Source organism: Heteronotia binoei, chromosome 16 (assembly GCF_032191835.1).
Source record: "Heteronotia binoei isolate CCM8104 ecotype False Entrance Well chromosome 16, APGP_CSIRO_Hbin_v1, whole genome shotgun sequence".
NCBI classification, from domain to species: domain Eukaryota; kingdom Metazoa; phylum Chordata; class Lepidosauria; order Squamata; family Gekkonidae; genus Heteronotia; species Heteronotia binoei.
The window spans coordinates 47,589,307-47,603,506 of NC_083238.1; the positions used below are offsets into that span (position 1 = coordinate 47,589,307).

Below are 14,200 nucleotides of genomic sequence, written 5' to 3' on the forward strand. Positions count from 1 at the left end.
TTGTAAAGCATACAAATGTAGTATAACACAGAAAAAGAACAAGTTTTGAATATAAATGTATAACAAAGTGGATTTTGAACAAAATATTCCTTATCTTTTACTTTCATTGCCAGATAGATAATAGATTTCTCTTTAGCTTTGGTATATTAAAAGTCACAGCTAGTACGCAGTAATGGCGAAATATGCAATACAGAATATGTTATTAATGATGAACCTATTGCAGAAAATAGATCCAAGTGGGCAGCCATGCTGGCCTATTCTGTCACTGGATCTTAAATTTGTACCATTTTGCATTCTAAACCACAGCTATATGTAGCTCTGCTCACTGTACCTGATTCCTCGTCTGAAGAAGTGTGCTTAGAGCACACGAAAGCTTACATTCTGAATAAAACTTTGCTGGTGTTAAAGGTGCAATTTGACTCCTACTGTGTTCTATTGTAGAAAATGTCTTTAAAATTCTAATGAAGGGGATGTTGGGGGAGAAGTATTTCTACACTCCTTTGTTTAATATATTCTGGATCTACAACACTATTTTTATCTATGCATTATTTAAACTGCTTTATCATCTATGAATGTTTTTATCATTTATGTTGTTCACTGCCCAGAGCCATGTGTACTCAGGGGAAAGGCAGTCTATAAATTTAAATTATAAATAAATAATCCCTATATAATCCTTTTCTTCCTTTCTCTATCCCTTTTACGTTATTTTGTTTTTAAAATAAAATTACAAGGCCGGGCTGTGAAGTTACCTCCAAGGTAAAGTATTTGGGTATGGAGATAACAATGAAGAATATTGATGTGTTTAAAAATAATTATGAGAAGCTATGGCGTAAAATGGATGAAGATATGTTAAAATGGAATAAACTTAATTTGTCATTGCTGGGTAGAATAGCTGCAATTAAAATGAATATTCTACCAAGAATAATGTATTTGTTTCAAACTATTCCCATTGTGAAAGATAGTAAACAATTTGATAAATGGCGAAGAAAAATTTCAGAATTTGTGTGGGCTGGGAAGAAACCAAGGAGTTCCATGATGCTTGTCAGAACCTTGCTCCTGGCTCCACCCCCGATATTTCTTGAATTGGCAACCGTAGTTAGGGGTGAAACATACAGTAAATCAGAATTCACATTGTACAAGGTAGCTTCTCACATTAGCGTTTAAGGAGTCCTTGCTCACCTTAGCAGCTGGAGACTTCAGCATCACTGCTGTCAGGGCCTGAATGGCGGACACCGCCAAGCGGTCGAGTTGCCCCTGAAACACCTGAAATCAGCACAAGATGGAAAGACATAACGTACACTAACGCATACCCGTACACATATGGCGCACTCGGACTTTGAAGGCCACACCCCACCCAGTGCTTCCTTGTCAGGATGAAAACATCGACATGCCACCCCAATCATCTCCCCCTACAGATACGTACTTATGACACCACAACCTACAAAAGAGAAGACACAAGAGAAGAATAGCCACGAATTTCCGAAAGAGGTGGAGAAACAGCACTCATGAGTACCCATTAAGACAATCTGGACTGACAAAGGAGCCTCATGCTGTTAATGGACAATCTCAAGAGGGAGGGAGCTACAAGAAAACAGGAAATCAACTTTACATACAACTATCTGGTTTCCTGGAAGTCAATCTTTGATGGGGCATGGGGCTATGTGGTGGGATGGGGCTACGTCATGGGACAGGGCTACGTCGTGGGACAGGGCTATGTGGTGGGATGGGGCTACGTGGTGGGACAATCCCCCGTGCATGTTCTAGAACACACAAGTTTTCTCACCACACACACGAAAAAAAGTAACTGGGGATTGAGAACAGGGTCAGCACAAGGCTTCATCTTCATTGCAAGATGCTAATTCTGCAATTCTTTCATCTCGGGGGGGGGGGCTTCATGTTATTGGTGGACACTGATGTTACTGGGAATATTTGGCCATTGAATCAGGAGATTGTTTTGTGAATCTCTTCAGCTACGTATTGCAAATATAGAGCATTTCATGAAAACAAAAATAAAACAGAAAAGGAGTAAAAAAAAATAATGATCCATGTTAGGTAAGGAAAGTATCATCATTTTGGTTATTAATGAATTAATTTAGCTAGGACTGGGGGTTCACAAATGCATTAATTTCTCCAGTTTGGAGTTTCTAAAGGAGAATCAATTTTTAAAAAGTTTTGTCTTATTTCTAAATAAGTAACACAAGAACTGTCATTCTTGCATTCTTGTGATACCTACGGAAATATTTTTTAAAAGATCCCACCAGTTGCTTCCAACCTCCCAGATTCAGTCTGTCCATTTTCATGTAAACTTTTTTTATTTCGATTTTTGGCAACAGAATCAAGACATCAGATCCAGCCACACAGATTCCACAAAGCCCTAAAGCCCAACACACCACAGTGCTCAGACAAGTAAGAAGGAGCAGGGAGAAGGGAGGGGGGAGGTGTTTTGCTAATAAATCATCACCAGGTTGATAGTGTTGGAAAGTGGAGTTTTATTCCTGTACTTCAACCTCCTTCTGTTTGAAAACCAGATAAATGAAAGCTGACTGGATAATTTATGCCTCAAGGGCACTTTAAAAAAAAAAGATTGTGACTTTTTCTTGATTAAAAATGAGAAGAATTTAGGAGTCAAATACTGTTCTGGGCATAAATTCACCTAATTGTTGCCTGGAAGGCAGACGAGGGAAAGTACAGGAAACAGCCCACCCCGCCGATCGCCTCGGCTTCAACTACAGCAAAACGCAGGCTTGCGGAAGATACCTGTTCCTGATTCATTTCTGTCAGTAACTGGTTGGCAAGTTCTTTCTCATTCTTGTGTACCACCTGATTGTTAGCACTTAAAAAGAGCTGTTAAAATGAAAGATAAGAAGAATGGAAACAGGTGGGTTAAAGCTGACCTCCAGCTGCTACGACAGAGGCAAGGGTGAATCATTCCGACTGACAGCCAGCCAGTAAACACCACAGGCGCAACAAACAAAAGTCATGTCGTGCTAAAAACCTTCTGCAGCTGAGTTATCACTGGGTTGTTTTTGCTGTGAGCTCAACAGAGGCAAATTGCAGAGGCAGGAAACTGGCACAGGGTTTACGGAGACACAAAAGGAGAATCGCTAGAACCTGGATATTCTCATCTTCTTCTTCGCAAATTAAAAAGGAAAGCTGCATGGTGTTAATAAGCCAACGGGAAGAGGTTTTCTGTAGTTTCTGCATGCATGTTAGGTAAGCGGCCAATACAAATACAATGGATTGGATCCTATGACTCCCCTACACCAAGTCTTCCACCAATATAGAAAGACTTTCCTCTGTCGAAGGAGATCTTTCTCCACCGAAGGATGATAGAGCAAGGGGAGCCAACAGTAGCTCTCCAGATGTTTTTTGCCTACAACTCTCATCAGCCCCAGCCAGCATGGCCAATGGCTGGGGCTGATGGGAGTTGTAGGCAAAAAACATCTGGAGAGCTACCGTTGGCCACCCCTGTGATAGAGCATTAGACAGTCAAAGGATCCAATCCAACCCAGCATCCTGATATTCTAACCATTGTTAAGAGATGAGAAGTGAGCTCTTTCCGCTTGCTTTTGGTGTAAATCCCCCCCCCAAAAAAATTTAACATGGTTAAGGTATACATCTCCAACAGAGAGCCAGTTTGGTGTAGTGGTTAAGTGCACGGACTCTTATCTGGGAGAACTGGGTTTGATTCCCCACTCCTCCACTTGCACTTGCTGGAATGGCCTTGGGTCAGCCGTAGCTCTTGCAGGGGTTGTCCTTGAAAGAGCAGCTACTGTAAGAGCTCATTGAGCCCCACTCACCTCACAGGGTGTGTTGCGTGGGCGGGGGGGGGAGGTAAAGGAGATTGTGACCGCTCTGAGATTGTGAGATTCAGAGTACAGGGTGGGATATAAAGCCAATATCCAATCCAATCCAATAGTATTCTTGAGCTTATCCAGAGGTTCTAGAAGGGGGGTGTAGCCAGGGCTTTTTTTTTTTTAAAGAGGTACTGGAACTCTCTAGAGGGAAGTGAAGGAGAAACACATGGGTGCCCCTCATGAACTTTAAAACATTCACTGAAAATTTTGTTTCCACAAAGAGGTTCCAGAACTCTGTTCTGCCGTGTTCCCAAAGGGGGGGAAAAAGCCTAGGTGTAGCTATTTATACCCTTAACCGAAGACTGGCACACCTCTTCTGTGTGGGGATAGTTGCCCTTTTCCACCAAACACATGGCTTCAAGGGGGACCCACAAGGAAGAAGAAGATAATATTGGATTTATATCCCACCCTTCACTCTGAATCTCTCTCAGAGCAGCTCGCAATTTCCTTTACCTTCCTCCCCCACAACACCCTGTGAGGTAGGTGGGACTCTCCCAGAAGCTGCCCTTTCAAGGACAACTCCTACAAGATCTATGGCTGACCCAAGACCATTCCAGCAGCTGCAAGTGGAGGAGTGGGGAATCAAACACAGTTCTCCTAGGAAAGAGTCCACACACTTAACCACTACACCAAACTGACCAGCCAGATTGGCCAAATCAACCCTGGGAATCAGTGGGGTAACAGATGTTGCAGTCAGGTTTTCCTCAACAACACCAATATTCTAATAATTTAACTTAATCTTGGTTAAGATGGCAATCCTGATTAGCATTAACCAGGGCCAGAACATATACAGATATACCCAAAGTCCCAGTCACTGAGGCAAACGGCAGACAACATGGAGAATGGCTAGAAAAAGGGGGTGAACAAGCTGAACAGTTCACTCCCAACCTTGTAAATGTGGTTGATGGATTGGGAGGGTGACACTTTTCCCAATCCACTGCTAAAGCCCTTCTACACAAATCTGTTGAGTTGTACTTCACAAGGAGGAGTGATAAAGTTAATAACAGTGACTGGCAGGAAGGCTCAGCTTCTACAAGCAAAATGGCATCTTCTCCGTTTTCTTGAGAGAACGCCTCTAACAGATTTATGAGCAAAAAGCTCTGAAGTTGCTTGAGCAAATGTATTTGACATATGCCACAACTGAGGAAAAGACAACCAGCTCTGTCCAGAACATGAGGAGGCGATCGTTCACACGTACAGAGTGTTAGCATTTCATCAGAGATTTCGCATCGAAGCAGTTGTACCGCTGTTTTGCCAATATTGCAGAACAATTTCACAAAGGCATCAACACAAGAAAAAGAAAATTATTACATGCTGTTCTACTGCATAAAAGGAAATACAGGAGTTGGAAGTTTCTTACTTATTAAAACGCCTATGTAGCAGATTCAAATCACGCAACTATTGAACTGCATGCAAGCAGGTGCAAGAGTAAGAACTAGGGATGGGCATGGAATGTGAAAATGGTGGTTTGTTTTGTTTCATGGTTCGTTCATTTGTCCAATTCAGTGGTTCAGTTCGTTTCGTGTTTGTTTTTTAATTTTCTGAACAAATCATGGTTCATTGGTTCGTTTGGTTTGGGAAGACGTGAAACGACCCTCCAAGAGGGCTAAAAAGCACCAACGCACCACGACATACCATGCATGGTGACATCACCGGGAAGTGTTGTTATCGCTCCAGGCACATCACCAGAGGGACACTATCACTTGGGGAGGGGGGACTCTATGATAACCATAGAGCTTTTTCTCCAAGTGAGAGTGTCCCCTGGTGAAATGCCCAGTGCAATAACATCACTTCTAGGTGACGTTGTCATGCCAGGTATGTCACGGCGCGCAAGGAAGATCCCCCACTGATAACAACACAGATGAATCACCAAAAAACCAAGTCATTTTGCGAGACATGCATAGGATGAGTACCCGAACCAATTCGGAACCTACAAATGGGTTATTTTAGGCACGAATCGTGATTCGTGCTCCATCCCTACTAAGATTCATGCTCCATCCCTACTGTGCCCATCCCTACTAAGAACTGCAGGTCTCCTCCAAATATAAATCCTTTATTTTAAAAAGCTATAGATTATAAATATAGGTCAAAATATTCAAACATACACAGGATGGTGAACCTGATTAACCCCGTTGTGTGCCCAAAGTTTTTCAAAACCCCGCTTCTCACCAGGGATCCTGACACACCTTCCACATCCACTCTAGAGAACTTTGAACATCATCCATTGGACAGGTTCGAACCAAACCAGCAGAAGCTTTATATGCATCCATGAGGGACTCTTCATATCACACTCTTTAGACATACCCATTTACAGCACACAAGGAATAACCTATTCTACCTGTTGAAGGCTAATTCATGCAGTTCCAGCACATAGCAATGAATGTGTAAACTCCATATATGCCAAGTGAACAGGACTAGAATGAAAGAGTTTGGGGGCCAAATCAGGCCCCTGGAGGGCTCCTATCAGGCCCCCGAGCAACTGGCTGTCATCTGCTTCATTCTCCCTATATCTTGTTTCCTTCTGCATAATAGCTTGCTCTGCAAGGCTAGCTCAATTGCTCAGGAGCTACAGAGCAAAACCTCTATTTTCTCCATTGGCTGAGGTTCCTCCCTCCCAGTCCCCTGGGGAAAGAAGGAAAGAGGCAGAGCTTCCTTTGCCCAGTTTCCTGGATCCCACGGGAGAAATACAAAGAAAGCATCCTTAAGCATGTTTTAAGTTTTTTTAAAAATATATTTGTGTTTGTCTGTGTTATCTCTGCTACCTAATCTTAAATAGGTACACATATGGCCTGAGCCGACATGGCTTGGCCCAACCTGACATGGCCTGGCCCCTCAAGCTCTCATTTATGTCAGATCCGGCCCTCATAACAAATGAATTCAACACCCCTGCCATAAGCCATTCAGTAAAGACCAACAAAGAAGGAACAAGTCTGCGACCCATTAGAAAGCTAAGGATGAAATAATCCAACTCTTGGCTCTCTGTGCTATTTAGCTGTTGTTATCTAAATCAGGGGTTCCCAACCCCCAGACCATGGACCGGTCCGTGGTCTGTTAACAACCGGGCCGTGAGTTGTATAATTATTTTGTTGATCACTATGGCTGAGCTGAAGCGATAAAGTTATCTCTCTGTTATTCACTCTATACCGGGGTGGGTGGGGGGGAACTGTTCAAAGAAAAACTCAGCAGCTTCAAGTACATGAATGGAATTAATACAGAACCGTAAGACACATGAAAGAGCCCCATGGTGCAGAATGGTAAAGCTGCAGTACTGCAGTCGGAGCCCTCTGGTCACGACCTGAGTTCAATCCCAATGGAAGCTGGGTTCAGGTAGCCGGTTTGAGGTTGACTCAGCCTTCCATCCTTCTGAGGTCAGTAAAATGAGTCCCCAGCTTGCTGGGGGAAAAGTGTAGAGGACTGGGGAAGGCAATGGCAAACCACCCCGTAAAAAGTCTGCTGTGAAAACGTTGTGAAAGCAACATCACTCCAGAGTCGAAAACGACTGATGCTTGCACAGGGGACTAACTTTACCTAAGATACATGAAAGGGTTGTTTTTTTTAGCAGGATCTCCTTTGCATATTACACACCCTCCACACACCCCTGATGTAGCCAACCCTCCAGGAGCTTATGGGGCTCTTAGTACAGGGCCTACTGTAAACTCCAGGAGGATTGGCTACATCAGGGTGTGTGTGGTCTGATATGCAAAAGAGTTCCTGCTACAAAAAAAAAAAGCCCTGGATACATGGATAGAACGATGCGCCGAATAGGAGAAGAAACGGAGATCCTTGTAATTCATGTCCTTCCATGCCAGCCACAGGTGTGTTTAAAACGATGTCAGTGCAGATTTACGGTGACTACAAATGTTTTCAAGGTAAGACAGTAAAAGAGGTGGTTTGCCATCGCCTTCTTTTGCAAAACGATCTTGGATTTCACTGTTAGTCTTCTATCCGAGTCCTATTCAGTGATCTCTCTAAGCTGAGTTCGTGTGAGCTAGCTCACAATTTTTTAGCCTCTGGCTCACACATTTTTGTCTCAGCTCAGGAAAAAATGGCCGCAAGCAAGCTAATCTATGGGGTAGTTCACAACTTTAATGCCAGTAGCTCACAAACTAGAATTTTTGCTTACTTTAAAACTCCACAGCTTTTGCTTACAAGACTCTGCAGTTTTAGAGGGGAGTTATAGAAAGGTTCCCTAAGAATGAGAGGGTCTGCCCTTGTGAAGTAGGGGCCATCGAAACTGTTGAACATGTTCTCCTTTCATGCCAATTTTACCAGGAGATACCAGCAAGGTTAATTAGTCCCTTAATAAGCAGATTCCAGGGCCATTACAGTCTTTCTAATTTTGAGATCACTAGGAAGTTTCTTATGGGAGCGAACCCACAGATTAAAGGTCCTTGTGCAAGGTTCTTTTCAACTGCATGTAAAGTTCGCAATGATATATTATGTTCTGAAGCCAAATTTTAATTGCTATTTTATATAACTTCCCACTGTTATCTTATGCGACGTTCGAATATTTTGTAAGTATTTTAGCTTTGTATTTTAGCTTTTGTAATTTTTTTTCTGATTTGTGCTGGTTGTTGACCGTATTAAAATTAAACGAACGAACGAACAAATGACTCCACAGCTTAGAGGAAATATCGGTCCTAACCAGGGCTGATTCTGTTTAGCTTCTGAGATCTTACAAGATCAGGCTAACCTGGGCCATCCCGTAGGTGAATGTGCACCATATAATACATTAAAGTGCATCGAGAGCACAAGATGCACATCTATACAAAAAGGGAGCTTTGGAAACAGCATTAACAGCATTCAAGAAGTACAAGATATTCCTCGGGGATACAATTGTTCTTACACTAAGCCATTTTCTCCCCGATTCCCATAAAGATTTTATCTCAGTGTACAGCTTCAGACATTAGAACTGAGCTGTTATGAAAGCTGGAACATTTTTCTCTCGGAGACAGCAACGCTCATGCAACACTCCGTTTACCTTGCAGTTTTGCAGCAGCCGGATGAGATGTTCAAAACAGTTACTGTTCAGGAAAATGGCTTGCAGAACAGGCCTGTCCACACAATCTAGCATGGAGGTGATGGTATCTGCAAGAGGAAACAGAAGAGAAATAAGGTCACACATGTTGTCGTTTGTGAAACTCTACCTATCATCTTTGGGACCGTGAAAGCCAAAAAGCGTTCAACAGGAACCAGGGCTGTAGGCAGGGCTTTTTTTGTAGCAGGAACTCCTTTGCATATTAGGCCACGCCCCCTGATGTAGCCAATCCTCCTGGAGCTTACAGTAGGCCCTGTAAGAAGAGCCCTGTAAGCTCTTGGAGAACTGGCTACAAAAGAGGGTGTGGCCTAACATGTAAAGGAGTTCCTGCTAAAAAAAAAAAAAGTCCTGGCTGTAGGCCACAAATGATCTAATACGAAGAAGCAGAACTTAGTTTTCAGCAGTGGATGTGGCACTAACGCATGTGAAATTGCCTTATACTGAATCACACCGTCAGCCCAGTCTCGTCCACTCGGACTGGCAGCGACTCTCCATGGACGGAGGTTTTTCACATCACCTACTGCCTGATCCTTGAACTGGAGATGCTGGGGATCAAACTGGGGACCACCTGCAGGCCAAGCCGATGCTCTGCCACTGAGCCACAGCCCTTCCCCTAAGAAGCAGAACCATCAGTGGACAAGTCAGTGCCCCAGACGGAGCCAGACTGAAGAATACAAAGCATTCACCTCAAGGGAGAAGATATATATTATGAATCCTGAGAGAAGGGTAAGCTCACAGAAAAGTGGGAATAGCATAACATCTGCCTAGTGTTCACTGTTATAAAGTCTGTCATTTATATTCAACTAAAGCAAACAGAAACTGTACACTTTCACCTTGTCCTCTACAAATAAAGTTGTGTTGTATGCTTGAATTTCCCTCTGTTGAATATCTCTGTCCACAACTACTCCAAAGAAACATTACCAGAACCACCTTATCCTGCCCTGGTTAACCGGTGCCTAAAATTTTTAAAAAGGGACAAGGGACCACCAGAAATATCAGCAAACATTACAATACCGGAAGGATTTTGTTTTGTTTTTTTAAGAGCCTTATTTGGTTCTGTACTGAGTGACATTTGGCTCTGGTACCAGAAACTGCAGACCCCTAGCAATACTCCCTCTAAGCTGTGAAATTTTGCGAGCAAAAATTTTACTTTGTGAGCTACTGCAGGGGTCCCCGACCCCTAGTTCATGGACCGGTACGGTCTGTGACCTGTTAGCAACCAGGCCATGGAGTGAGGTAGAGCAGCCCTACCAACCCTTTCGCCGAAAGAGGCAGAGCAGCCTTGCCGCCCCTTTTGCCCGCCTGGGGCCTGGGCAGACTAAAGAGGCAGTGTAGTCTAGCCCCGAAGCACCACCTCTTTCATCTATCCAGGTCCTGAGTAGGTGGAAGGGGCATCGTGGCAGTAACCATCGCCTATCCCTCATTTAAAGACCCCCATGGGGAGCAGGGACAGGGGGCAGCCTGGGGCGGCAAAAAACCCAGCATGCCCTCCCCCACCAGTCCGTGGAAAAATTGCCTTCCACAAAATCAGACCCTGGTGCAAAAAAGGTTGGGAAGCACTGTGCTACTACATAAATCAGTTTGTTCTGGGGCCATTTTTCCTGAGCTAAGACAAAAATGTGTGAGCCAGAGGCTAAAAAACTATGGCCTAGCTCATGCTAACTTAGCTTAGAGCGAGCACTGCCTCAAAGGATACTGCGCTACTTACTCAACATCTGGATCTGCAGTGCTATGAACCTGCTCTCCCACTGCCTCGACCGCCTCGGATTTGGCAGAGCGGCGTGGTCGGAGTTGAGCAGTTTGAAGTAGTTCTCCAATATGGTGCTGGTTTCCACCTGCCGCTGATCGGAGCTGCTGGTCAGAAGGATGTGGACCACCTCCGTCAGGCACTTCAGCGTCAGCTCCGCCTTCCGGCTCACTTCGTCGGGGTCTCTGTTATCCCACATGTCGCAGTCTGCCAGCACGCGCATCAAGACTTCCATGGTGGCGGGAGAGATCGCTTGAAGAGCGTTTCTCTAAAGGCATCAATGAAATCACCCCCAACACCAGGCATCAGTATCTTTTTTAAAAGGCATCTGACAAATTCAACAATTCTGAAGATACTGCTTTATCTGCATAAAACTGCTGAGTTGATAGCATTTTAAAAAGGCAACAACTCCTCATCCCCCTGCCTCTTACTGTAAGCCGCCCTGAGCCCATTTTGGGGCTGGGGAAGGGGGATGGATGGATGCTAGACAGACAGACAGACAACACTAGATAGATGATAGATGGATGACAGACAATAGAAGATAGTAGATAGATAGACAGACAAATGCTAGATAGATGATGGATGATAGACGAAAGAAGATAGATGATAGATGGATGATAAAATGATAAACAGACAGACGGATGATGGATGGATGGAGTTGGATAGATGGATGATAGATGGATAGATGATAGACAGACAGACAGACGAAAGATAGATATTTAGATACTGTAGATAGACAGACAGACATTTGAGAACCTGAATTAGGCTATATGTAACTCTCTGAAATCTGAAATTCTTCTGGTACAAACAATGTTGTTTAAAACCCTACTTGGAAATCCCTGCAGGAGAAATTCCTCCTCTGCTTATTCCAACCCCAGACTGATATTCTTGCCAGGCAGTTCACGTGTGCCATCAATATGTCACTGCAATGTGAGGACAACAGACCAGAAGCTGGTTTCAAGCCACCAGATGCGGAACCCGGCTAAATAAATAGACAGGGTGGGGCTGCCACATTTCCAGCCTATTCTAATACACATTTCTCAACTCCTTGGCACCGAAACGTGCATATTTCTCCTCTTCTTGACTTGAAGTACGTTATGCTCAATGTACCAGATACTGGCACAATATTTGCACTTGGAGTCCAATCCCTGTAGCTTATTTACTCAAGCAAGTGGCTCAGTCTAGCAACCGGGGTAATGTTTTGCTCCCCGCAAAGAGGAGCATCTCTTTGGAACAAGGTATAATATGCCTTCTGCTTTTTACGCATGACTGAAATCCCACCTGCTAGGTGCTACGTGGGCTCACGTGCCACTAAGCCTACTTCAGCTTTGAAACAGTGTGCGCTTTCAACACCAGGCCTCATTTTGGGCAGCAGCTCACAGGAGCGGAGCTCCAGAATCTCTACATTTTATTGTGTTCTTTCTTTCTTACCCCCCTCCCCCCAAAAAACACTTGCTTCTGGGCTCCATTGTTCAAACCCCCCTGTGAGAATTCTGCTGAACGCTAAGATTTGACAAAGTTTCTCATATTTTTCCAAACAAAAAATGGGAAAATAATCCAGACAGATGGAAATCTTCATCATGCCACTGTGGCCACATAAAAGGAAGTAATTTTAAAAGTATGATGGGAGTAAGGTTTTGTTATGATGATGATAATTCAAGAGGCATTTTAAGGTAGATGCTGAGTGGATATAATTTAGTACATCTTCCGGTGATGTCAGGAGTGTGTGGAATATGCAAGTGTTAGGCAAATGAGTCATGCTAATGAGCTCCGGCATCTCTTTTTCTACAAAATGACCCCTGATCAGCACCATTGCTTTAAGGTTTGCGTGTACCTCTGTGAAGCTGAGCAGCCTCACGGCGCAGAGTGTTAAAGCTGCAGTACTGTAGCCCTAAGCTCTGCTCACGACCTGAGTTTGATCCCCAGTGGAAGCTGGGTTTTCAGGTAGCCGGCTCGAGGTTGACTCAGCCTTCCATCCTTCCGAGGATATTCTCTGGGTGATCCAAAGTAAGTTGGGCAACCTTTTTGAAGCTGCCGCCACCTTCTGCAGCAGCCATTTTATGGCGGCCATTTTGTGGCTGTGCCCACCATACTGAATCAGGATTTCAAAGTTGTCTACAGGCTCAAAAAGATTGAGAAGCTGTGATTTACTACTTGATCCTTACAAATGGAGACGCTGGGAATTGAACCTGGGATTTTCCACATGCCAAGCAGATGTGTTACTGTTGTGCCTCAGCCCCTCCCCCTGTACAGCCCCCCATCTTACCTGCCCCCCAGCTATAATTGCTCCAAAGAGATGCAGCAGGCAACATTTCAAGCTTTCTTTCAGATGCTCACTTTCTTGAAAACACTCTGAAAGAAGAGAACAAATTAACAGAATATTTCACGGGATGGCTTCCATAATCCTTGAATCAAAACAGTCTTGAAAGCACAACCCAATACAGTCTCCCAAGGAAAAAAGAATTCTTAAACAATGCAGCTCTTCAGTTCCATTCAAAGTAAAAGTGTAACAGTGTAAGTGTGAAGCATGTATCCAATTATTTGTTTTAGTTATTTATGTTGGTAAATTTATATTCCGCCCTTTCCCAGATGGCCTCAGGGCAGATTACATCCAGATAAAACCAGTCAAATACTATATAGAAGTTCAGATATATGTCATCTGAACTACTATATATATAATTTCACTTGCATAGGAGAAAAAATATCCTGGGTACCAAAGGTTAGGGTATACCATTCAACTATCATAAACAGGGCTTTTTTTTTTAGCAGAAACCCACAGTGACACAGTTCTGGCTGTCTTGGTGCTAAGGGGTGTGGCCTAATATGCAAATGAGCTCCTGCTGGGCTTTTTCTACCAAAAAAAGCCTTGCGCAAAACAATGGTGATGTCAGGACTGTGGCCTAATCTGCAAATGAGTTCCTGTTGGGCTTTTTTGGTAGAAAAAGTCATATCCTGCAATTCAGCACACATGAAGCTGCCTTGTACTGAATCAGGACATTGGTTCATCAGGATCAATACTGTCTACTCAGACTTGCAAGTAGCTCTCCAAGGTCTCAGGCAGAGGTCTTTCACATCTCCTAGCGCCTGATCCTTTTAAATGGAAATACCGGGGATTGAACCCAGGACCTTCTGGATGCCAAGCAGATGCTCTACCACTAAGCCACAGCACCTTCCGAAGTTACACAAAGACAAGACATTAAACTAGATAAAATCAACTGTATTAACTGGAAAATACAGGCAATCTTTTCTTAATAGCTTCATCAGACATTGTGTTGGATCCAGTGTAAAATGTCCACATTCTAGTAGCCAGTTTGGTGTAGTGGTTAAGTGTGCGGACTCTTATCTGGGAGAAGTGGGTTTGATTCCCCACTCCTCCACTTGCAGCTGCTGGAATGGCCTTGAGTCAGCCATAGCTCTGGCAGAGGTTGTCCTTGAAAGGGCAACTGCTGTGAGAGCCCTCTCCAGTCCCACCCACCTCACAGGGTGTCTGTTATGGGGAAGGAAGGTAAAGGAGATTGTGAGCCGCTCTGAGACTCTGAGATTAGGTGCGAAGGGCGG

General features: G+C 43.9%; 1 protein-coding gene across 1 annotated transcript in view; it reads right to left on the reverse strand.

The window, feature by feature from the left end:
* The window catches only part of NBEAL1 (neurobeachin like 1), a 175,697-nt gene that overhangs the window by 92,516 nt on the left and 68,981 nt on the right, over window positions 1-14,200 (reverse strand). Inside the window, exons 8-12 of the mRNA XM_060257088.1 lie at window positions 12,909-12,994; window positions 10,604-10,910; window positions 8,839-8,945; window positions 2,758-2,844; window positions 1,180-1,263 (exon numbers count right to left, since the gene is read on the reverse strand). Coding sequence (XP_060113071.1) covers window positions 1,180-1,263; window positions 2,758-2,844; window positions 8,839-8,945; window positions 10,604-10,910; window positions 12,909-12,994 — 671 coding nt within the window. The remainder of the gene's footprint in view (window positions 1-1,179; window positions 1,264-2,757; window positions 2,845-8,838; window positions 8,946-10,603; window positions 10,911-12,908; window positions 12,995-14,200) is intronic.